Below are 25,991 nucleotides of genomic sequence, written 5' to 3'. Positions count from 1 at the left end.
CTTATGGTTTGAGAGGAGCGATTCTTTCATTTTGGTGAAATTGTCCATTTCGGAGGTCAGCGTGTCCTTCATGGCTTGCATCTCCTGTTTCTCCTGTTTCAGTTGTCTGTTCATCCAGACCATCTGGTTGATCTGCACCACCGTCACTTGAGCGACCCGTAGCTCCTGAGACAAAGTCTGCTTTTCTGTCATCAGCTCATGCAGCCTCGCTTTCCCTATTTGGTTCATCTGTGCTGCTGTCTGCTGAGGTGAGACAGGTTGCTCCTTACCCATACTCTTAGGAGACTCACTGAAGTACGGGGAGTGTCCGCCTGTACCTGGGTACCGCCCGAATGTTGATGGGTACCGTCTGACTGCGGAGAACATGTCAGCAGCTCTCTCTCGCGGACTCTCGCCAGCTGCAGCTTGGCGAGCTAAGTTCAGCTGCTCCTCGGTCAGAGTCTCACTCTCTCTCTGGCCAGCTGCTAAGATCTGCTTCTGCTCTTCGCTGAGTTTGTCACTCCCCTCGACACCGAGGATTAGGGGTGGATTCTGCCCCGCCTGGCGGTTGAGACTTGGCCCATAAATTGTTTTAAAATGTGATATGCGGTGCTTAAACAACTGTTTTGCACGCATGACCTGCCTGTGGTCTTTCTTCTTCGATTTGTCTTCCATCTTCTGTGGTCTGATGAACGATGGTCGAAGATTGTCAAATATCATGCAATCCATGATCCCATACTAAAGAGTGTCACTTTCATATCCCTATATTGGATGACAACTAAAGAAATAGAACTGTGAATCTTAACTGATGATGCAAAAATAACACACTCATTCTTATATGGAGAGCTCAAGAGCTTATAGACGTACTTAGTGACATCAACGCCCAAATTAGGACAACAGCACAACACCTGGGGTCTGGGCGATGGAGGGTGTTTGTTTGGCATAAATACTGTAGGTAAACTTTTAGTTTGTATGGTCCAGTCACGCAACAGTAAGTCATAAAAGTCCCTCTATTTTATAATGTCTGAGAGGGTCGGAGGCACTCCGCTGACGCATCGTGCCTCACTACGCCTCTCAGCCATTATAAAATACAAGGTAGACTAAGACCTTGTGTCTTATTGCTTTAGTAAAATAAACACAGATGGTTTTACAGAGTAACCTCGGGGTGTTCCACTTTTGGAGATAACAAATAAAAAGTATTTCAATAAATGGAAATCACTGGTCCAGAAATAAATAAATAAAACAAAATAAAACTCACTCTCACAGAATATGAAAAATACATACAAATATAATGAAAAAGTGGGGGGAGAGTAGTCTGAATTGGGTTCTGGAGCAGTGCTCCACCTCATACATCGGACTCAACTGCCAGCCGTGTGCGATTCCAAGTCAGTGGGACCACATCCACTAGAGATGCTGTGAAAGTGCATCAACTAGCTTCTCCTGTGAGAATTACCCCACCTTGACCAGTCATTTCTGTGCGCACGCTCACCCGCAATCAGGTGATGCCCTGCTAGAGCAGCCATTGGCTCTTGTCAGACCTTCCCCGAGGTGATTGGTGGAGTGACAAGCACTCAGCACGTGACCTCTACAATGAGCTTCCGCCCACTGAAGGAAATACTGTGTGTAGCAGGTATATAACCCCCCGACTGTAAAGACATTATCAGTCATGGTGTAGAAGATCATTACACATTTAATCTCATAGGAATAAAATAAATGAATAATGCATTGTAAAATTGAACTGCTGTTGAAACTATGTAGATCTTTTATTTTCACTCTAATAGTTTAAATCCTGTTGAATATTGTGACGGCCCTCTGGGGCATTTATCAGGGCTCTGCTGTGTAATTGTTCTCTGCTGCAATGCTGGTTGGAGGGTGGAGTCTGAGGTGATCAGGGGAAGGGGAGACACCTGGCCACCAGCGTTGCCATGTCTGCTCATTATAAGCGACTTTGGGCTTGTTTTTCTGTATAGATGCTTGTAAATATTGGTAGTTTCGGGTTGCGTTTTTCTGGGCTTCTTTCTGAAATGTAGTTGCTTATTTGGGCTTGCTTCCAATTATTATATTCTATTATGGTTGAAACCAGTGGTTTTCAACCATTTTCATGTCAAGGACCCCCAAATTAATATGTATTTGTCCACGGACCCCCATCGGAAAATACTTGTTAGAATGTTTCAAAAAACATTCCACATTTTGCACTCCCCCCCTTATTTTGGGGGAAAATAGCAGATCTACAAATTCACAATGCATCGTGACGCGACGCGTTGTGAGCTTGTAGATCTGCTATTTTCAAATAGCCTAAGTATATACACGTATATACCGTAGGTTTAAAGTGTGACCCAGTCACTTCTTTTGGACTTGTTTTCATAGACCTGGTTGCTTGTTTCTCTCGTAATAACTGGCAACACTGCTGGCCACTGTCTCCCCACAGACTATAAAACACCTGTCCTGTACATAGAGTTATTTCATTTTTTTCCACCTGGGCCACGTTGCTGGGGCATGGCCACACAGAGAGCATTTCTTGTTTCATTTGGTTTCACTTATTGTTTGCATCGATGTAGTTATGTTTAGCAGTATGCCTGCTTTATTGTCAAATATTACGTAAGAAAGAGGCAAACATTGTGACATTTGCCGAACTACAAGCAAGTTGTGAGCTTGTAGTACGGCTATTCTCACAAAATGTATCTGTGGAATCGAGTCAAACTAAATGTAATGCCTACTACAATTCCAAGTGCTTGTCAGGTTGGGGGGTCCCCAGTTCAAATAAGATTATTTTGGGGGGTTGCAGCCTGAAATGTTTGGGAACCCTTGGTCTAAAGCACTGTTTCTCAATGTCTCAACAGACACTAATGGGTCTTCTGTGAGTGTTCAATTCCAGAGTAAAATAAACACTGATGATTTTACAGTGTATTCCACTTTTGGAGTTGAAAGAAAAGGTATTCAATGAAATGGAAAAAGGTTGAGAATCACTGGTCTAAAAAAAATTAATACAAATTGTAAAATGAATTAAAATACATGAAAAAGTGGGGGGAGAGTAGTCTGAATTGGGTTCTGGAGCAGTGCTCCACCTCACACATTGGACTCAACTGCCAGCCGTGTGCAATTCCAAGTCAGTGGGACCACATCCACTAGAGATGCTGTGTGTGAAAGGGCACCATCTAGCTTCTCCTGTGAGAATTTCCCCACTTTGACCTGTAATTTCTGTGTGCATCACTCACCCGCATTAGGTGATGCCCTGCTAGGGCAGCCATTGGCTCTTGTCTCAGACCTTCCCCGAGGTGATTGGTGGAGTGACGAGCACTCAGCACGTGACCTCTACAATGAGCTTCCGCCCACTGAAAGAGATGAAGTATGCAGCACATATATAAACCCCGCCGACTGTAAAGACATTATCAGTCATGGTGTAGATCGTTACACATTTAATCTCATAGGAATAAAATAAATGAATAATGCATAGTACTGCCGTTGAAACTATGTAGACTTTTTATTTTCACTCTAATAGTTTAAATCCTGTTGAATATTGTGACGGCCCTCTGGGGCATTTGTCAGGGCTCTGCTGTGTAATTGTTCTCTGTTGCAGAGCTGGTTGGAGGGTGGAGTCTGAGGTGATCAGGGGAAGGGGAGACACCTGGCCACTGTCTCCCCACAGATTATAAAAGACCTGCCCTGTCTGACTAATTGTGCAGTATTTCAACTGGCCAAGTTACTGGAGCATGGCCTCACAGAAACTGCAATTCCACCGAAATAATTGTTTTCTAGTCTGCCGCTTGCCTCCTCACCAGAACCAAATCCAGATCCAGAGACCACTTCACCCCAGTCCTCCATGACCTTCACTGGCTCCCAGTAAAACACTAGCCTGGGCAGCATTCCTTTTCGGGTATATGATCCGGTCGGGAGCGGAAGTAAAAAAAAAAAGTGGCCGGATGGGCAGAACCGGAAAGACGTCTCACCCCAAAATAGGTCCGTCCTAATAAAATCCTTGATGCGGCATAGTTTAGCTTATTTTTTAAAATGTAAATGCCCCCCCAAAAACGCACTTTGGGTGACAGGGCTTTTTCAGTTGCAGCCCCCACCCTTTGGAACCCACTCCCAACCTCACATCAAAGCCGCCCCCACTCTTGCCGTGTTCAAAGCCTCCCTCAAAACACAGCTTTTCAGATTTGCTTTCCCTGCCTAACCCAAACCAAATCTCCCTTTCTTCCTCTTAGTCTTAGCTTATTGTTTTTTTATTTTTTGCTCCTAATAAAATAGTTTTTAAGCTGTTTTGTAAAGCAACTTTGGGTACTAAGAAAAGCGCTATATATATAGTCTGATGTATTATTATTATTATTATTAATTCTAGATCCTTGGAACCTTTGTGATTTTACGGAAAGCCTTGTATTTCCACCAGTTTAAAGCACCATTGTGATTAGGGGCAGAGGAGTCCCCATTTGCCCTAGCTAGGCTCGATTCCAGGCCTGGTCAGCAATGCGTTGAATATTACCGGTCAAAGGTTTATATGATAATTTTTCGCTTGCTTTTACCATTGTTTATATTGTATCCGCATCTTCCAACCTGTAGAATAATAAACCACAATCCTATGCTTACCTTAACAAAAAATAAAAATACATAGATCTTACCTAACTCTTACCTACCATAAATACATGATCAAAGGAATACCAAAACAAAAGAAAGCCCACCCACCCCTACAGTATCCAGGCTGTACACTAACCCATGTTAAAAACTGGCAACTCTAATCTAAACCACAGAGGACTGGTGTGGTTGGAGGCTGGCCAGGAGGAAGACATTTGTGGAAATAGAGACAGCCATCTTTATAGTGCACAGCCTGGTCACAGGAGCCAATCACCAGCTAGTCCCACCTCGTAGCCAACCACGCATATTCAGTCACCACTCAGACTAGACTGTAAAAAGGAATGGACAGCGTTACGCCCGTAGACTCTACAGACCATAAATGAAGCCTATTTTTCAGCAATTTCAAATCCGCCATCTTTCTATATCGCGTCATATCCTAAGCAACCGGAAATGCATTTTATTGGTGTATAGTTTGCGGGACTCCTCCTCGTTTTTTCTTCCAGGTTTAGGAGTTTTTTCCCCCAATTGTTCTAAACCGTCACCCTGAAGTAAAATAAATAAATAAAATACAGTAAAAAAAGGAATCTTGTCGTCCTTCCTTTTATATTACATTATTTTCCTAGACAAAAGGTCGTAACAAACATACTTATTTTCTATTAGGCTATTCATATCTATTGTATTGTATTGTATCCAAATGTCATTTTATACAAATGTGCTATACAAATCGTACACTTGCTTTGCCTTGCTTACTCTCTCCTTTCTAGCTCAACCTGCAAACATTTTTACATTTTAGAATGGGGGCGAGTGTGTTTTGGGGCGAGTGTGTTTTGGGGCGAGTCTTCCCGTTACCTTATGGAATACTGTCATTTGTTTTCCGAGGCGAACTTGCCTTCAGGGTGATTATGCGCTATGGCGTCGGTGCATAATCACCCTGTCAGGCTTTAAATTTCAATAATGACCACCTACATTATCCCTTGCTTATTGATTACTATGGTTTTGACAAGTAATTACAGTCAAAACTTCATTCTGAAGAACACTTTTCGAGTCAAAATGTTAATCAATAAAAGCCTTGACTGGGAGCTTTGTAAGCTTTGGTGAGCAGATTTCCAATGTTTTATCTTGCCTATGATCTATAGTTGGTCCTGCACTTACATGTATACCCGCCAGTGGATCTGCCAGCAATATTCGTTTGACTAGGAATTACCCATAAAACACATAGACACATTATCCTTAGCTTTGTACAATGCACACGGAGGGTTAGTCAAATAATGGAAATATTCCTTTCTGGGATAAAGAAAAAGAATACAATTTAGTCTATTATTTTGACTGCAGGAAATTAATTTATTAAGGAAATAAGCGATACAGCAAATAGCAAATAATCAGGTAACAAAAATGGCAAATGAAGTTTAGTATAGTAGTATACAATCAAATTAATTTCAGTAGTCAAACATCATTAAAGTCACAATGAAATTATTAGAATAAAGTTAACAAAAATCGAACTAATTTCTGTCAAAACCTTTTGTAAGAGTGACGAAACGATGATCAGTCAGCTCGCTCACCTCAACGATTAATCAATTGAAAATATTCCCATGATCAATTATCTGACAAGAAGACTTTGGCAACTACACTAGATAGCCTGACTGTATGCTCGGCTGGATGTAAACAGGTATACTTCCACCGTTACAGCTGACTGTTAGTTAAGTGAGCAAATCGGGTCTCCCTAAGCCTGAGAGTCCAAATGACTTCTGTCTCAAAATATAACTCATGTATAAACAGTCTTCATATGCCGTGTCTTGCATGTGGCTTAACCCAGATTATGCAACTTCTATATTTGTATTTTGTACTGACCCTCCTGACTGTCATCTCCAATAACCTTTCATATATTGTACTTCTTTGTACATCTCATAGTCATGATTCAAGAAATACAAATGAATACAATAAAAACATTGTTAACTAGAAAAAGTGCTCCTGGGAGCACAGGCCAGGTAGGTTATTGTGGGCCAGCAATGTTCGGAATTTGCCGATCAGCATGGAATATGAAAAATCGGACGGAACCATCTTGATCACTTGACTATAGAGATAATGTGTACCGATTTGCATGATGTTTAGACAACATTTGTAGGATTACTATAAAAAAGAAAAGTGTTGCAAAAATCGGCCTCCTGGAGGCTCTAAAATAGGGCAATGTTAAAAGGGTGGCATTTGTTCCTCAACGTAGTGCGAATGTGCGTGCCAAGTTTCACCGCAATCAGACGCTGTGTTTATGATTTGCGGCATTTTGTTCAAGACGGGCCACTCCTGAAAACTTTAGATGTCAATCTTAGCCAATCAGGATGGAATATGAAATATCAAAGAGATCCGCCTTGATCACATGACTATAGAGATCATGTGTACCGATTTGCGTAAAATTTGGATAAAATCTGAAGGCTAAATATCAAAAAACTTGTTTTACATAAGTCGGCCTCCTGGTGGCGCTATAAAAGGCAAATGTAAAAAATTTAGGGCAAAGGTTTTTCCTTGGCCTCTAGAGAGTGTGCAAACAAAGTTTTACACAGATCTGTGCAGTTATAGGTAAAAACACAAATCCACCTGTTATAGCGCCACCATGAGGCTGATTTGAAAAATGTGTTAGTGGCATTTCTTCCTCGGTCTAATGGGAATATATGTGCAAAATTTCACGGGAATTGCACGCTGTGTTCATGATTTGAGGCATTTTGTTTAAAACGGAGTACTCCTGCAAACTTTGGAAGCCAATTTTAGCCAATCAAGATGGAATATGTAAAATCTGAAAGACCTCTTTTGTTTAAAGTAATACTAGGTAACGTTTTCAACAAAACTAAAGTTAAATTGTATATCTTTTGCGAGTGGCAAAAGTTTCACAACACCCACTCCGTGAATTTCACCCCCGGAAGCCTTTTATTTATATATTTTCTATTGAACGTGTACGGGGGGGACTTTCCCGGGAAAATGACGTTCCTGGCCAACGTCATGACATCGTGGCCGACGTCCTCAGGAACTACCGCAACGGTTTCCTGTTTGGCCAGGAACTACCGCGCTATTAACAAAAAGGAACCTCACGCTGATTTTAAGATAATGTAGGATTGGAAGATCGAAAAAGAACAGAAAAAGAAAGCACAGCTCATGGTAACTAATGCTCCACTGGCTAAGAGAAACGATCCGTAGATAGTATAAAACAATTAAAAGATCGCTTTTTGAAACGCTTCCGGCTTCCGGTGAAAACGAATGGAATTCTGGGTAATCGAGGACTAGGGAAATTGTATGCAGTGACGGTAGTGACCAGCAGAGGTTGCTAAAAATCGTTATTTGTGATTCTGCATTGTACAACTTTAATGACTATAGAGATACTGTGTACCGATTTGCGGGATTTTTGGACACAATCTGTATAGGAGTACTGTCAAAAAATGTGTTTTGCACGGATCGGCCTGCTGGTGGCGCTATAAAAGGCCTTTGTGAAATTTTTGGGGCAGAGGTTCTGCTCTGGCTTCCAGGGAGTGTATGTGCAAAGTTTACCTGCGATCAAGCCAACGGTGCCAGAGATTGGCTGTTCACAGACGGACACACACACACACACACGGACGGACGGACGGACGGACGGACAGACAGACAGGGGGTAAAACATACTCTCGCCATGCCGAGACAATAATATGTCATGGTCAAAATCATTGTACATAAGTAACAACTTCACATGTTTAATATCACACTCAGCAAAATCAGCTTAAACTCACTTCATGTCATCTCTCTCTTACAACAGTATTTCACAAACATTTTCTTCATGGCTCACCCACCCTAGCATTATAAGCAATGAATTTGAATATAAATGGTAAAAATACAAGCCTTACAAGCAATCTAAATATTCATCTTTAAGCAGTAAAGATTTATTTGATTATTTCTTGTGATAAAAGCAACTGTAGTTTAATCTCTCTTATTCAACATCTTATTTTTTGATGTGTGGGCGTGGGCATGAGGTCGTGCGTAGCCTACGCAGCTTGCGTAAGAGCCTCCTGCACAGCTGGGACCAGGCAAAACCTACGCTCTACCCTCATTAGTAGCAGCTGGTTGTGCGCTACGTGTGATCTAAACTGGCTTCAGGAAACACCATCGTCGTAGGTTCTCAAGAGCACGGCGTTACGTGTCTGCTAAACTTAAGTCGGGAAACAGCACGCACATAGCCTACTCCTGGGAGAGGCTGGAGCCCTAGTGCTGTCCTTCGCAGCAGTTTGTTACGAGCGCCCCAGGGCGCTCGTAACACCCTTCGTATCGAAATAAAAAAATGTATTTATTTCGGCCGGGCCGGCGCGTAACGTGCGACGCCTACCCCCAAAAACAGCCATACAAGCTATCAACGCACTACGACATGGCGTGTCGACAGCTTGCAGATCTGTTCTTTTGGGTAGGGCGAGCGGCTGCGCTGCTTCGTCCTCTAGGCATGAACCCGAAGTTTACAAATTGTAAGCCTACGCTCACGGATGAGATTACTTGAGTAGGCTAAAATTTGTAAACGCCAGGTTCATACATATGTAGTGGAACGCAGTGAGCTAGGATTGAATCCGAGGTTCCCACTCGCCAGTCCGACGTGTTACCAGTCATGCCAATAGGGCTGAGTCCGATTGCCAGGTCTGTTGCACGCCCCTTCTGGCTAATTTGACTGTGGGGGCTACAGAACCAGCGCAGCAGCTCCTCCTAACAGATCTGTAAGCTGTCGACACGCCATGTCGCAGTGCGTTGATAGCTTGTATGTCTGTTTTGGGGGGTAAGCGTTGCACGTTAAGCGTCGTATATATATATATATAAAAATATATATAAAAAACCTAGAACACACCACTGTGTGTGTGTGGGGGGGGGTATTTTTATGATCCATTTCACTGTATATATTCGCAAAGGGTGTTTAAACTGCTGTGTAGCGTATAGGACAGCACTACGTAGTTTACGTAGGCTTCGTCCAGGAGGTCTTACGTGCGTGCTGTTTCCCGAATTTAGTTTAGCAGACACGTAACGCCATGCACTTGAGAACCTACGACGATGGTGTTTCCTGAAGCCAGTTTAGACAACCAGCTGCTACTGATGAAGATAGTGCGTAGCGGGGTTGCTACTGCGCAGCTGCGTGGAGGCTCTTACGCAGCTTCTAGGCTACGCACGACCTGAAATCGCTTTGGGAAACCCGGCCAATGTGAATTCTCACAACCCAGGATGGAGGCTAGGTGTGGCTGGGCCCAATGCAATGCCTTATCTACCACAGCCCCTAGATGGCCTCCTTGCTCTACCGTCTCATCTTCACTGTCATTGATATCAACCATTTGTGCCTCCTGCCTGCTCTTTTTCTTCCTCGTCACAGCTGGTATCTCCTCATCCATGAAAGCCTTTTCTTTAGCAGCTACGGTCCCCTGGCTGACATTTATTCCCACCGTGGTTTCAGATGCCCTTATATAACACCCCTAATATAACCCTGATAACCTTGTCAGATCTTCAAGTCTAACTTTAACATTAAAGGGGAATAGCACCCATGATAAGAATCCACATAATGTTCTTCCTGTGGCCCAGAACAGTTCAGTCAGTATATATGAAAACGTACCACTCTAAACTCAAACCTATAACTTAAAAGTGATAACCCTAATTGTTGATATAACTGGGAGGTAAAACCTGGGGCTGTGCCATAGACAATGAATGGGGCTCTCACTTTAGGAGAACAATGTTTTTGTTGGTTGGTTGGTTGGTTGGTTGGTTGGTTGGTTGGTTTGTTTTGTGAGCTCTTTCACCCAGATGTGATTAGATCTGACCAAGGCTGTTTGGAGCACATGCACATTATTAAGGGGAGTCAAACAACCCCCAGATTAGAGGTCTGTAAGCCCATCAGCCCCCAACCGGGCCTGGACCGACCAGTTTTTTTCTTTTTGTTAATGGGTCGGGCACGGGCCAGGCTCAGGCTCATTATGTTAATATCTCATCAACCATTGTGCAGCGGTATTCACCAATGAATGGAACCGAGAGGAGATGTGTTCGTGTTGCATTAGTTATGTTACGTTATTTACATTAGTTATAGTCTCTGAACGTCTCAGCCTGACAAGTTGGAAGTGGGAGATGTGTTTATTGGACGATGCGATGCACAGCGCTCCCCACCACAAAATAAACAACAGTGAATGAGGCTTATTATGAGGCTCATTAAAGTATCCTATTCCTACACAGTTAACTCATTGATTGCCAGAATTAAAATATCGTCTACCGTCCCCTTGCCAGCGAAAATGGCGAAATTACACGCACGAGGGTCTGGTAGAATATGGGGGAAACAATGGCTGGCCGCGATCCTCCATTCCAGAGCTATGGCCGTTTGAATGTGGCTTGTTTTTTGAAAAACACTTAGGAAACAACAGAAATCTGAGAAAAAATATACTTTTTATAAATCCTTTAACATGAAAGGTGCCTAGCTTTTTTTTTCTGTGATCACGTGATTTCTGGGTGTACTCTTTTTCAGTGGTGCTTGGATCATTCACAGGCTGCTGGATCACGTACCTTGGCTTTATTCTTTACACTATGGCATGCTTATGCTTCTACGCATTCTTGTTTCAAATTGTTGTTGGTGGTATTTATGTTAATATTTGCTTCTGGAACACATAACTTAGATTTTCTGCTGAGAAAGCGCACGCAAGAGAGAGATTCTGGTCGGCTCTGACTAATACGTGTTCTTAGATCTGTTGGGCAAGCTTTACAATATTATTCCCTTGGTTTGTCTGTTATGCCATGTCCAAATTAAAATGTATTAACCACAAAATCAAGTTAAACTGTCGGAGAATACAAACAGAATATTGTGTTGCCTGTTTTGTCTATTTTAAGTAGTGATCCAGAAATAGGAGGGTGGAGTAACACAAGCCTGGACAATGGAGACACAAGATGGAATTTAAGGAATTTCTAAATAAGCAGCATCTGTAGCTATGATTCTCAACTTGAAATGGGGGAAAAGCGAACGTTTTATAAATATTGGTGTTGGTGCTGCTGCTAAATACGCTTTAATTGTGGTGCAAACATTAGGATAAATCTCATTCAGGTGTAACATCTCATTTATATGCAATCTGAATTGCTCACAGGAAGAAGAGTTGTGACTTATTTAAAATGGTTGGTATTCCCCTAAGTGAAAGAGTGATACAGCCTAAAACCCACAGCCTTTTATTCTCACATCAATCAAACTAAACTGATGATGTATTGACATAACTTCAACCTTCATGTTTAACCCATTTAGACCTGAGGCCGATTCTAAAAGGTTTTCTGAAAAACGTAAAAAATATATATAACTAGAAAAAGTGCTCCTCGGAGCACAGGTCAGGTAGGTTATTGTGGGCCAGCAATGTTTGGAATTCGCCAATCAGGCTGGAATGTGAAAAATCATACAGATCCGTCTCGATCACTTGACTAAAGAGATAATATGTACCGATTTGCGTGATGTTTGTATTAAGAATTTGTAGGAGTAATATAATAATAAAAATACATGTTTTGCAAAAATTGGCCTCCTGGTGGCACTATAATAGGGCACTGTTGAAACCGTTTCACCGCAATCGGACGCTGCGTTCATGATTTACGGCATTGTGTTCAAAACAGGCCACTCCTGCAAACTTTAGATGTCAATCTTAGCCCATCAGGATGGAATATGAAAAATCAATCAAATCCGCCTCGATCACATGACTATAGAGATCATGTGCACCGATTTGTGTGAAATTTGGATACAATCTGAAGGATAAATATCCAAAAATGTGTTTTACATAAGTCTGCCTCCTAGTGGCGCTATAAAAGGCAGATGTGAAAAATGCAGAGCAAAGGTTTTTCCTTGGCCTCTAGGGAGTGCACAAACAAAGTTTTACACAGATCGGTGCAGTTATAAGTAAAAACACAAATCGGTATGTTATAGCGCCACCATGAGGCTGATTTGAACATTTTCAAGTGGCATTTCTTCCTCAGCTTGGTGGGAATGTGCGTGCAAAATCTTACGGAAATTGCATGCTGTGTTCATGATTTGAGGCATTTTGTTCAAAATGGAGCACTCCTGCAAACTTCAGAAGCCAATCTTAGGCAATCAGGATGGAATATGACAAATCTGATAGACCCGTTTTGTTTAATGACTATAGAGATACTGCGTACCAATTTGCGTGATGTTTGGACAAAATCTGTAGGAGTACTGTCAAAACATGTGTTTAGCAAAAAACAGGCTCCTGGTGGCGCTATAAAAGGCCCATGTGAAAAACATTGGGGCAGAGGTTCTGCTCTGGCATCCAGGGAGTGTGTGTGGCTGTGTGCACAGTTTCGCTGCCATCAAGCCAACGGAGCCGGAGATTAGCTGATCACAGATAGAAGGCGCGACGGACACACGGATGAAATGACACAGAGGCGTTCCCGGTTGGGTTAGGTATAACAACGTATAAGTGTAATAGGTCTAAATGGGTTAAACAAACTACAAAAAGTGTTAAAAACACTTACTACAAAATGTTGCATTCCTTCTTTTTAGCTTCCGCCTGCAGTCTATCCAACTCCTTTTTCTGTTTCTGCATGTCATCTTTCTGTTTCTGCAGCTCCTGTGCGTCCATAAGTGCCTTTAAATGGAGAGCGTTTAACTGGTCAGCCATTTGCTGATCCCTTTTATCTGAAGCTGCCTGCAGTTTTCTATACATCTCTCTATTCTCTACTCCATCTAGCTTCTGTTGTTCAATCCACTGTTCCCGCTCCTTTCGATTGTCTTCCGCTTGTTTCTCGAGCACCTGAAATAACACATTATTATACACATTGTAAATTATTATACACTTTCTAAACAAGGATAAGGGGTACATAGGGAGAAGGATGCTGAAGATGGAGATGCCAAGCTGGAGAAGAAGAGGAAGGCCAAAGAGGAGGTTTATGGATGCGGTGAGAGAGGACATGCAGCTGTTGAGAGAGGATATGCAGGTGACAGAGAGGACATGCAGGTGACAGAAGGCGTGCAGGTGACAGAGGACGTGCAGGTGATAGAGAGGACATGCAGGTGACAGAGGACATGCAGGTGACAGAGAGGACATGCAGGTGACAGAGGACATGCAGGTGACAGAGAGGACATGCAGGTGACAGAGGACATGCAGGTGACAGAGGACGTGCAGGTGACAGAGAGGACATGCAGGTGACAGAGGACATGCAGGTGATAGAGAGGACATGCAGGTGACAGAGGACATGCAGGTGACAGAGAGGACATGCAGGTGACAGAGGACATGCAGGTGACAGAGAGGACATGCAGGTGACAGAGGACATGCAGGTGACAGAGGACATGCAGGTGACAGAGATGACATGCAGGTGACAGAGGACATGCAGGTGACAGAGGACGTGCAGGTGACAGAGATGACATGCAGGTGACAGAGGACATGCAGGTGACAGAGAGGACATGCAGGTGACAGAGAGGACATGCAGGTTACAGAGGACATGCAGGTGACAGAGGACATGCAGGTGACAGAGGACATGCAGGTTACAGCGGACATGCAGGTGACAGAGAGGACATGCAGGTGACAGAGGACATGCAGAGGTGGCTGGAGTGACCGAGGGAGATCCAGAGAACAGAAGCAAATGGAAACGGATGATCCACTGTGGCGACCACTGATGGGAATTAGGCAGAAGAAGGATACACATTCTTAATAGCAGAGGTACAGCCTGCACATCACACCATATTATATTGAAAACACATTCTGCACTCAATATACATATCACTTACAATCTTTATCTTGTCATGATGCTCTTGGGCTGCTTTTGCGTCGTTTTCCATCTTCTCCAGGAGCTGTCTCATATGCTCCTCATGGGTTTTCTTCAGGTCAGCCTCCCGCTGCTCTGAGGCGCGGCGATTCTCCTCTGCGGCCTGTGCCTGTCTCTCTGCCTCTTCCTTTTTTGCTTCCTCCTCTGTAGGAAAACAGAAAAAGGGAACCTTCTAAAGACAAAGAAAAACATAGCTCTGTAATTATCAGAATCTACTTTGTGTTTGTCTAAGGGCAAAATTGGAGACTTTGAGAGCTGTTTCACTGTGCAATGTAAAGTCAACGAGAAGACTATTTTGGAATATCTATTTCTATCATCAGACTAACTATTGAAGCTATCTCACGCATTTTTGTGTATCTCACATCATGTTAAGGAAACGACACAACCCAATTTGTTGTGTGCATGCAAATACATTAAAATATATAAAGCTACAAAACGTAAAGTAATATCTATTTATTTGTAAGTTGAACTGTATTGTGTTTGTCTGTCGGCCCGAGTTGATGAAGGGCCGAGACATGGCGAACAGCTGCCAGGCGGAAAACTTGATCTTTGGGATCATGTTTTTTTTTAAGGGGGTCTTTCAGGAGGCCAAAGGGGGAGGTTGTACCACTTCTCCCCTAGACAGACGACCCCCCCCCTTCCTTTGACTCTCACCCCCCCCCCCCCCCCATTGTTTTTTAGACTCTGTACATATAGTGTTTTTTTCTCTTTTCTGTATTTTTGTGATGATATTGAACTGTTTGGTGCTACTTTATGGTTACCGCCTTCCATTTCGACATCTCGCCACTCCAACTACGTGGCTTCCGCGTGCGGTTAGGGTTAGGGATAGGGTTAGTAATGTCGGAACAATGACATGTCGGAACAATGACATGTAACCCTACTTTATATGCTTATGAATTGAATACCAAGGACCTCAATGGAAACAAGACCGCAAGGACTTTTTTGGACGGACCTTTTAGACAGTGTTTTAACTGTACTGTTTTTACATTTCTGCCTAATAACATATTCAATCAATCAATCAATCAATCTTGGGATGGACTGACTGAACTAATGTATATTTTACCTTTTGCTTTCCGTTCTGCCGCAGACAGGCGTTTATCAGCTGCCATTATGGTCTGGCCAACAGCTGCCTTCTCATCCAGGTATGTCATCAGCACCTCCGCAGCCTTTAACACACACACACACACACACACACACACACACACACACACACACACACACACACACACACACACACACACACACACACACAAACACGCCAATACTGATGGTTAAATTGTATTCAGCTCAGACTCAGATTATTGAAGAACAATCCATCTAAAGTAGGCAAGAATCCATCAGTCCATCTTACCTTCACTCCTTTTCCATCTTCACACTGGTATTCATTAGTCATCCTGGTGAGGTCCTCGGAGAACTGGTAGTATCCTCCAGTGGTTGTGTAGAGACCGCTTCTCAGGTTGTCCTCCAGAGTTTCAAAGATGCGTTTGATGATGCGTTCACAAGCCTTCCTGGACTCCTGGCAGTTTTTCTCACAGATTTGTTTATATTGGTCCAGAAGTAATGCCTAAAAACATAGCGGTCAAATGCAAATGTATATCTTCCCTGGTTTATGTGCAGGGTGCTACAACTATCTTTAGTTATTGTGCTTTTACTGCATGGTCCAGTAGATGACTCTTGTAAAAGGACCATGACTGAAAAGTTTAGCAGAATAGTCAGACTAAAGCTCAAATATATAATAAATAAACTAGAAAAGTGTGCTCCTTTGAGTGCAGGTCTCCACCAGGCCGGGTTGCCTACCCAGGGCCTGCACATTTTGGAAGGCAGTCGATTTGGAATTATCTCAATCACATGACTTCAGAGATAATGTGTACAGATTTGTGTGAGTTTTGGACACATTTTGTAGGAGTAGTAGAAAAAAAAATGTGTTTTGAAGAAAACACAAAACGGCGGAAAATCGAGTCTGGCACAAATGGCTGCAGCCTATATGGGGAGTTGCATCATGATCCAAGGAATTTAAAAATATGCTGTTTAACAGCCTTACAGATTCCACCTTTAATTCAGTTTAGAACGTAAATTAGTATCATTTTAAGTACATGTGGAAGCGGCTCACATAGTGATAAATGGCGGTAAAGATAACTGGTAGTAATTATACATTTCTAAATAAAAATAGGGAAAGCAGCAGTTAAACAACTGAAGAGGAAAAGTATAAGCAAGAGACTCAAGATCACAGAATGCAACTAAGGTTTAGATCTATTTTAAAAGTAATGTGTAATGTGATTGTGTCACCAGATGTGAAAATAATGAATAATAATTTATAACATACCCCAAGCGTTTGCTGATATTTCTGCTCTTTATCTCTGAATGAATATTTCATGAAAATGGCCACTGCCTCTCTCTCACTGGATTGATGGACTGCAGACAGCTCCTCCTCTGTGTTGGTGGGGTAGTGTACAGATTTCATTTTCTGTGCATAGTGGTCCAGGGCCTTTTTCACAGCTTTGGCGTTCTCAATCTCAGACAGCGCCACCACAGCATTCTCCAGACAGGGAATATCTCCACTACGGATGGCATTCACGTATGTGTCTGCCAGTTTACCAAGCACTGTGGAAGGAACAACGGTGATGCTAGCAGGCAAAAGTCAGATATTGCAAATTCAGGCTACAAATTAAGCAGAGAAATATTAAGAATATAAAATCTGCAATCCATGACTTATTTTGTTAGAATAAAATAAAATGAATAAAAGAATATAATGAAATGTTATTCAACCATCTGTATGGTAGACTATGTTAATACAATACTCTTTAGATCCTCTGGTTGAGTGGTATTACATGAATCTTAAACCGTAAGATCTCCCCTGCCCATGTGGGCTTTCTGTCTTAGCTCAGCAGTAGAAATGTTAGTGCTTGTGTGGGATATTCAGGTTTGAATCTCGGAGAGATCTTTTACAGATTGCAGCTTTAAGGTATAATGTAAAGAATTCCTGCATTGGTATGGATCTTTACTACCATCATAATAATAAAATAAAGTTAAAATGTTTCTTGCATAGTGCAGTACATACAAAATGATCAATTAAAAAGCACCATGACAATTTGGAAAAAATGCATCCCCTCACATCGCATTATTACGATCGCTTACATCGGTTACAATGTTATTTTTCCGGTGGAAAGAAGAGAGACTCGTCTTTCCACAGAGACATTGTTTGTTTACATTCGGGTTGAAAATTCTGTTTGAAAGTGAACAGAGGCAGTATTCACTGATGTCCAATTGAAATTGCATTGTGTAGCTTTTTAGAATCCCACTTACAAATGCCAGTGACCTTTTGACCGCCGGCATCAAGGGTCTTGGGGTCAGATTTAGTGTAGATGTGTTCAGTGAAGTCTTTGGCCTGTTGGACAAATTCTGGTTCCAGGTCAGCGTCGGTCATTTCCTCCATTCGTAGCAGTGTTTTCTTGTTTCCTGGTCTCTCAAACACAAAGCACGAACGAGGCAAAAATAACTTACGAAGGCAGTTACGGGGCTGGTTGTACTGCTCATTCTCTTCACCTTTGAAACAATGAAACACATACAAAAGACAATGACTTTTAGTGTAAATGTGCATGAGCATTACTGGCTAAATGAAATTACTGAAACATAGACTGTATCCAAATAAATTGTCATGAAAACCTGCTTTCAGCTTGAGAGCATTTTCCAGGTACTCATCTGCAGTTATGGGCTTCCCATCCAGCTCCAACTCGAGGGCAAAATCTCGCACAGTCCACACAAAGGAGGGAAGGAAACAAACGTATGTTTGATCATCATCTGTATCAGACTTCATTCTGATATGTTCTGTCAGTGTCGTCACATAGCTATAAGTTGTGGAGTTGAGGATAACAAAGTTTCAAACCTTTTCACAGGACAGTTGCATAAGCAGGGATTTACTTAAATGCTACAAAATGTACTTCCAGGATACACAGAAATAAGTACATGAGATATGATGAAGCTTTAGTAGTGAATACTGGCCCTGACACACCAAACTGACTCGTCGTGATTATTAAAGATTGAATTGGGAGATGTTTAGTGTTAAAGGTGTTAAATGTTGCTCCAGCACACAACGCACAGACTACAGCTGATAATCAGGTCATATGGTGCTTTTCTGAATTGCTGATAGTGTTGTTTAAGTCATGAGCAACTCGTTTGAACGTACTAGTTATTTTGGGTTAACAAAATGAACTAGGTCTCACTTCCTGAAAAGGTCCTTTCAGTCAGTTCAGGTGCAAGCAAATGCATAAACGTATTAACTAAAGTCAGTGAAGGTGCGCTATGGTGGCGCAGTGGTAAAGTCCCTGCCCACCGCCACGGAGGTTGTGGGTTCGAATCCACCGTGGTGCAACAGGCTTTGTCTGGCGTCTATGCAAACACAATTGGCCCGTGTTTGGGGGAGGGAAGCCGGGCGGGGAGGGGTGGGCACCTGTCAGCGGGGACTGTTGGGCGGGAGGAGTAGTACAAAGGTTCTACCTTCTCCTGGTGGAGGATCCTCACTGGCAGGGGAGTCAGTAGGATACAACAGCAGTGACAACACAGAAATGTGTGTGGGGAGGCATTAATTGGCCAAACGACTGAATTGGGGAGAAAGGGGGGGGTAAAAAAAATGATTGGCTACTCTAAATAAATAAATAAATAAAAACGTAAGGACAAGACCATTCACTAATGATCCAGTTCACTCAATGGACCAGTGAACGGATCCTTACTGAATGGGAACACAGGATAATTACTGAAATATTTGAGACAGTCTCTATGGGCCAAGAGGGATTTATTTGTCACTTACTCATACAGGTACGAGCAGTGAAATGTTAGTGGGACATGTTCCAGACAGACTGTGCTAAGTACCAGGGCTATCTCTAGCTCAATGAGAAGAAAGGCAGCCTATGAGTCCGGAGGTCACAGGATTGATCCCTGTCCCCGACGATGTGTTGAGGTGTTCGTGATTTGGCATTCGTAGGCTTATTTATAGTATTTCTTGAGGTTAGGGGTAGGCAGAGTTTTACTGAGGTTAGGGTTAGTGAGGGTTTAAAATGCTCATTTGTTAATTGCATGGTCTTCTTTCTCTCAAGTTCAGTCTTCTATGTTTCTATGGCTTATTGTGCATATTACTTATCATTGCTTCTTTCTTTTTTATTTCTGCATTCACTGGCCCCGTATTATTGCTGCTTGCAATTTTTATATTTTGACACTTGCTTTGGCAATGTAAACATATGTTTTCTCATGCCAATAAAGCTCCTTTGAATTGGTACGTAGGTAAAACGAAAAGAGATCTGAAGATCAATATATCAGAACATAAAAGTAACAAGGATGAGAAGTTGGCTGTTTTTGATCAATTATAGTTTATCATTTAGAATAGATTTTCTGAACAGAAGGGACAAGTGGATACTGTAAGGTAGGATTGTTTTTAAGACAATATGTATTTAGTTACATATTTTGGTCATTTTCATATGCTTTTAAGTGATTATTTGTATATATCAGAATGTCTTTAGAAGTGGCTTAACTATACTGTATCTGAAAAGAAAGAAAAGAAAAGAAGGTTGATAATAAAGTAAATTTTCTCCTGATTTGTCTCTCTTAAAAAAGCCATTTTAATATGAACATCTTGGGAATAATATACAATATACCGTATATTGTATATATATAATATAATATAATATAATATAATATATTGTGGTTTGTGACGATCTGGTCCAATATTTACGGTGCGTTTTAACTCATTTCCTGCCAGAATTATTTCAGATTTTTTGCTGTAGACTGCCAGAGATTTTTCATTGAAAAAAAAAATTCTCAGGAGCCGAGATACAGATTTTTTAAGTTTTAAGTTAACAATGAAGTGGATAGGAGTTTAAATCTTTGATATATCATATCTCCTTGGTCTTTGGGTCTAAAAAAAAGAAAAAAAAGAAAAAAAAGAAAAAAAAGAAAAAAAAGAAAAAAGAAAAAAAAACTTTTTTTTTTTTTTAAATAGAACGCAGATCTGCGTCTTTGGCAGCCAGGCGAGAAATTAAATAGAACGCAGATATGCGTCTTTGGCAGCCAATGTGTTTAGCGGGCGATCAGGATAGTATTTTCCGGAAGTGCATTATATGTCTATGAGAGCCGGCGACTACTGGCGATAGGGCGAAGTGGGCGGGGGGGGGGCGATGAAAGATGGATTTTCTTTATCTTTTGGACGATGTCGCCCGGCGATCGCCCGAGAGTCGCCCGCTGTTAAAACGTACTGTTAGTTCAGTGACCATGGGGCTAAATAATGGTTCAGAAGCTGTGTTCAAGTTCACCCTTCCATTGGAATTAATAGACTTCAACATGCTTCCGGTCTCCTAAAAAGGCGTCTGCCTACTTCACGCAGATACAGGAAGTAAACCGGAGGTGGTGAGTCTTGCTATTTTTGTCTTGCCTGTTGCTCTGATCATAGGACTGGATTTGAAGGCCATTCTTGAAGGCCAATATGCCATTACATGCTAAGCAACAGTGAGGGAAATTACTAAATTCTGCCCAGTTGTTTCCAATACTAATTTGTTAATTACATGGGCTTCTTTCACACAAGATGCAGTAGCTCAGGACATCTATGTGTGAATCAGCCATTCCCCGGTTCAAGCCTCAGCTTATCCAGGCGTGCCTTCTCTTGATTTTGACTCCCAGGTCAGATTGGCGTGTCAGGGCCTTTAGAGGGAAAACGGTGTCCCTGAAACACTCTCTGAGGCTAGAAAGCATCTTATTAGTTGTGGTGCTACTAATCTTCTAAACACAAGCATGGTTAATTATTTTTTCTAAAGGTTATTATTTGTCTCTGCTCTTTTGTGGGGATTGGGAGACATGTTTTAAGCCTTTGTAACAGATTTCCCAAAACAACATGGGCCTACTAATGGACTCAATAATCACATAATAATTTGGGTAAAGGAGGGAATAATGAGGGAATGACTTGAAGGATACTGAAGGTTCTCCAAGGCTCTGTTATCGATGGTTCCCATGCTGTTGTACACCAGAGTGCTGCTGAGCAGAACTGCCAGGGCAAAGATCCAGTTGTCATTCTTTGTATCGCCCTGAAACCAGAAGTGAAACCATTGCATTTGTTAGTTAAGTCACTGTTGTTAAATATAGTGCATAGTTTATAACCCTTTTATGTTTCAAAATGCCAAGGGGCTCCTCTTTCTTGATTTTCTCTAAATATGTCACATATACACTTATCTCTTTAAGATTTCAAAATGTTTTTCTGGAAAAAAATTATCACCATGTTTTCTCATCAAATGCGGTCAAACGCTTCATTTGGTTAGAGACAGAAAGCATGTAATAATAATATCTCACCAGTTTAGTTCAGTTTAGTTTATTTCGATCCACATCCACACTACAATCCAATATTTCAGGTTGTTTGATCGAAAAGGCATAGGCTGAAGCTCAAAGCTTATTTATGCCTATCCTTCCTACACGTTGATTTAACTTAGTTACATCATTTCATATTGAATGAACACTCCAAATATTTCGTAATTACATTCAAGATGTTACGTTGTTCGTAGTAATCAAACACTCAAAAATATACAATATATACACTGTCTTCATTCTTATACACATATATACACCCGAATGCGTGCATATACCCATATACACCCATTCTAATATACACACCGCTATATACCAACGCCAACACTACCACATCACACCATACCCCTCAATCCATCAATTACACATATGTTATACTGAGCAGGCAACACTCCCTAATCGTTATATATTATCATATATATACAATATAAAATATATATATATATATATATATATATATATATATATATATATATATATATATAACAATGGAATCCGTTACACCCTATATAATTAGTATAATTATGTGCACCAGATGAGCTGAGCGTCTAAAATGTTGTCAAAGTGTAATGCTTATTATGTTGATGTTGTTGATACAATCCTCCTTAAGTCCGTTATATCCAGGTTTGTTTCACTTTGAATGTACTTTTCCTGGTTTTATAACTTATTACAAAACTTGTGAAACTGCGTGCTGTCTTTTACATTCTGTTCTAAATTAACAGCACAGCTCTGAGGCAGAATTACCGTATAGCCATATAGGTCATGTTTGTGACGTCATCCCGACAAACAGACCACTAGTAGACTATATGGAAGTGCCTTTGTAACAAGTCACCGATCATCCTTGGATAACATCAATGGCAAAATGGTCCACTTGGTTACAGCGCAGAGGTGCCGACAGACAGACAGAGATGTGACGGCCGTCAGTCCATTGGTTACAGTGTTTTAGTGTGCAGTGTGGCGTGAGGTGAGCTAGGTGAGAGAGAGGCGGACATGCCGGACAGGGATAGCCTCAGAATATGTGGAGTTATTTTAAACACGATGAGATTTGATTTGGCTGAATGAATTGAATTACAGAATTACAGGATAAACTGTTCTTTCAATAGCATTCGAGTTAGCACAAGTGAAACACTACACCACTTTACAAACATCCACACACAATGGATGCAATGACACATTCTTTGTCTTTCCATTTTGAGCTCCACTGTTAGAGATACTGTTAGAAAAGTACTCACATTCTTTACTTAAGTAGAAGTACAGTTATTTGTGTAAAAAACGACTTTGGTAAAAGTAGAAGTACTATGCCTTGTAGGGTAATAATCCTTTAATTATTTTTATAATTACTCAATGTAATGTGGTTTGAACATGAAACAAAAGAACATCTTACCGGGGTCATCCCTATGTTCCCCGGGTTCTATGTTCCCCACTAAGGTTAGGGTTAGGTTTAGGTTTTACTTTAGGGTTAGATAAGCAGGGAACATAGAACCCGGGGAACATAGACACGCTCCCATCTTACCTTCTCAACGTCTCCCAGTCCCTCTGTATCCAGCAACACCAGAGTATGGTCAGCCTTTTTGGGGTGAGGCACACACCACATCCAGATGCCCTTGGTCTTGGACTGGATGGTGGATCCCAGGGGGAATCCTTGAGGATGGAGTATGGGACAATAACAAACAAAAGTACATACAATTATAATTCAACCACACTGTCTATATAGATTCAGAGTCTGTAAAGGGCAAATAAAATCATGAAGTTAACACAATATGCTTCCTATTGGCGATATTATTCGCACACACGGTATACATTTTCACTGCTATGCGGATAACACCCAGCTTTACATCCCCCTCAAACCCGGTGTCACTGGTAATCCCATCTACTGTCATGTCTGTCTGATATCAAACTCTGGATGTCCCAAAATTTTCTCCAGCTAAATGAAGCAAAATCGGGAAAACTAATTTTGGGCCCCCAAAACACCACCCACCCTTTCCACTCCGAACTTGGCACACTGTCCTATGTCCAATGTAACCCTTGCTGCCCGTAACCTAGGCGTGATGTTTGACTCCAACCTCTCCTTCAACCTACAGGTAACAAAAACTGTCCAATCATGTTACTTTTAATTAAGGAATATAGCCAAAATCAAATCTTTTTTGTCAGTTGCGGACCTTGCAATAGTCATTCATGCCTTCATTTCTTCAAGATTAGACTACTGCAATTCCTTATACTCCGGCCTGAGCAAAAAAGTTTTATCCCCTCTACAATTAGTTCAAAACTCTGCCGCTAGGCTTTTAACTAATACTAGGAGGCGTGACCATATCACCCCTATATTGGCGGCTCTCCATTGGCAAGAAGCGATTTTAAGATTTTACTCATCACTTTTAAAGCCCTGCATGGACAGGCTCCCAAGTATATTTGTGATATGTTTGAGCCCTACAAGCCGGAGCGTAACTTAAGATCCTCAGGCAAGGCTCTGTTGGTCGCTCCTACAGCAAACCTTGTTACCCGGGGTGAGCAGGCTTTTTCAATCCGGGCCCCTGGGCTCTGGAATGCCCTCCCCGAGAAGCTGAGGCTGGCACAATCGGTGCTTTCTTTTAAATCTATCCTGAAAACACACTTGTATGCTAAATGTTTTTCTTAAGTCTATTTGCTTTTAACTGTCACTTTTAATTTCTATTGCTGTATATTGTTGTTGTTTCATGTTGTTACTATTGCTTGGTTGTTTTTATTACTTGTTTTGACATGTCTGTAAAGCACTTTGGAACATTGTTTAGAAAAGCGCTATACAAATAAAATCATTATCATTATCATAAATAGCAATAATTATAAACTGCAGCTCATCAGTTCTATTCTCTGTACTAAAACTGTAAATTTGTATTGCCACAATCAAAATAAAATATACATTTTATTGCCTTGATACAAATGTAAGTGACTTAATTGAGGAGTATGTGACAAGCATAGGCAACCACATCAAGAAATGCAACACAAATAGACTAAAAGCAAGCAAGCTAATACCTACTACTACTACTACTACTACTGCTGTTGTTACTACTACTACTACTACTACTACTAACAACTACTACTATAGAAATTGTCAAGAGCAAGCCCTGTTGTCTCATGCTGTAATAGATATAGCACAATCGATGGAGGAGGACGTGGGTTTTTGGTTGCACATGTTTGAACATTATTTTACTTGTTAAATTTGACTTTGTTTGCTGTTGCAATTGCATACTTTGAAATGACTCAATAATCTGTGCACGACCGTGGACGTCATGTTCACATTTATCTGCCTGTAACACTGTCTGACCTATTGTGCTTCTTTGAGAATTAATCATTTGTACAGTATCTGTAATACCTGTTGTGATCATTTGTTTAATGAAAACTATACGTTAATTATAGTTGCATAGTGTATAATAGTCCTATATCCACGTTCCTTTTTTCTTGTTATATGGTGCAATAGCTCTTTCTCAATAGACATATACGCCCGACTACATGAGTACAAATACAGTAACTAACCACACTAACTATAAACTAAAATGAATACTCCAAAGCAAGCATTAGTAATCACCTGAGCTGTAAGGTTACATTTTGTGTACACACATCATTAGTGTACATTTGTCTATATAGTGAACATGCTCACCTTTGCTCCTCCCGGCCAGCTTGTTCATGAGGTAGGACTTCCCGGTACGGTACAGGCCCACTACTGCCACCACGACCACATGTTGGTCAATCTGCTCTAGGATCTCCAGGGCACTGGGGTCGATACACAGTTTGCCATCACTGTCACTCTTTATCAGACATACTGGTTCCTTCATTGACACCATGATGGTCACTATAGTGGAGATACTACAACAAACAGAGAGACATAAGGATAATACACTGCTACATAATGCTTAGAGGGGTATGAAATACTACTTTTTTATAGTAGTTTGTTTTCTGGTTCAGTTTAAAAACTACAGCAGAGCAACATCAAAAAAAAGATGGCCCGCTGCATAAGGCTGACCTTATACACAGTGATTTAAGCAACACAGCTGCTGCTAATCAAATATGTGTTAGATTTTAGGTTGACTATGTGTATTCACCCGCATAGCTCTGGGCTAGGGTGACCACGCGTCCCACATCTCGCGGGACAGTCCCGAAATTGGACCATCTGTCCCGCGTCCCACATAAACGGAACAATGTCCCGTGAATCAAAGATATGAACAAAAAAATAATAATACACTTTTTTTGGGGGCTAGTGAGAGGAGTTACAGACAATAATGGCATCTGCTATTATATTTATTTTGTCATTTCCAATATATTAGCGTAGGCTATAGGATTATATCATATCCCCATAATATTATTCA

General features: G+C 41.4%; 1 protein-coding gene across 1 annotated transcript; it reads right to left on the bottom strand.

Moving 5' to 3' along the window:
- Positions 1 to 13,025: 13,025 nt before the first annotated feature.
- LOC308096371 (guanylate-binding protein 1-like) lies at positions 13,026 to 25,469 on the bottom strand (the record flags this gene model as incomplete). Its single annotated transcript, XM_080443795.1, has 9 exons — positions 13,026 to 13,304; positions 14,279 to 14,488; positions 15,668 to 15,880; positions 16,640 to 16,917; positions 17,620 to 17,859; positions 17,980 to 18,161; positions 21,271 to 21,380; positions 23,168 to 23,295; positions 25,286 to 25,469. 9 exons carry the CDS (start codon positions 25,467 to 25,469, stop codon positions 13,026 to 13,028), a joined length of 1,824 nt encoding a protein of 607 aa, XP_080299921.1.
- Between the last annotated feature and the right edge of the window lie 522 nt (positions 25,470 to 25,991).

This window comes from Gymnoscopelus braueri (assembly GCF_963280865.1).
Source record: "Gymnoscopelus braueri genome assembly, chromosome: 12".
In the NCBI taxonomy this organism is placed as follows: Eukaryota; Metazoa; Chordata; class Actinopteri; order Myctophiformes; family Myctophidae; genus Gymnoscopelus; species Gymnoscopelus braueri.
Note: the sequence above shows the minus strand (reverse complement) of the source record. Positions and strands in the feature narration are given on the sequence as shown.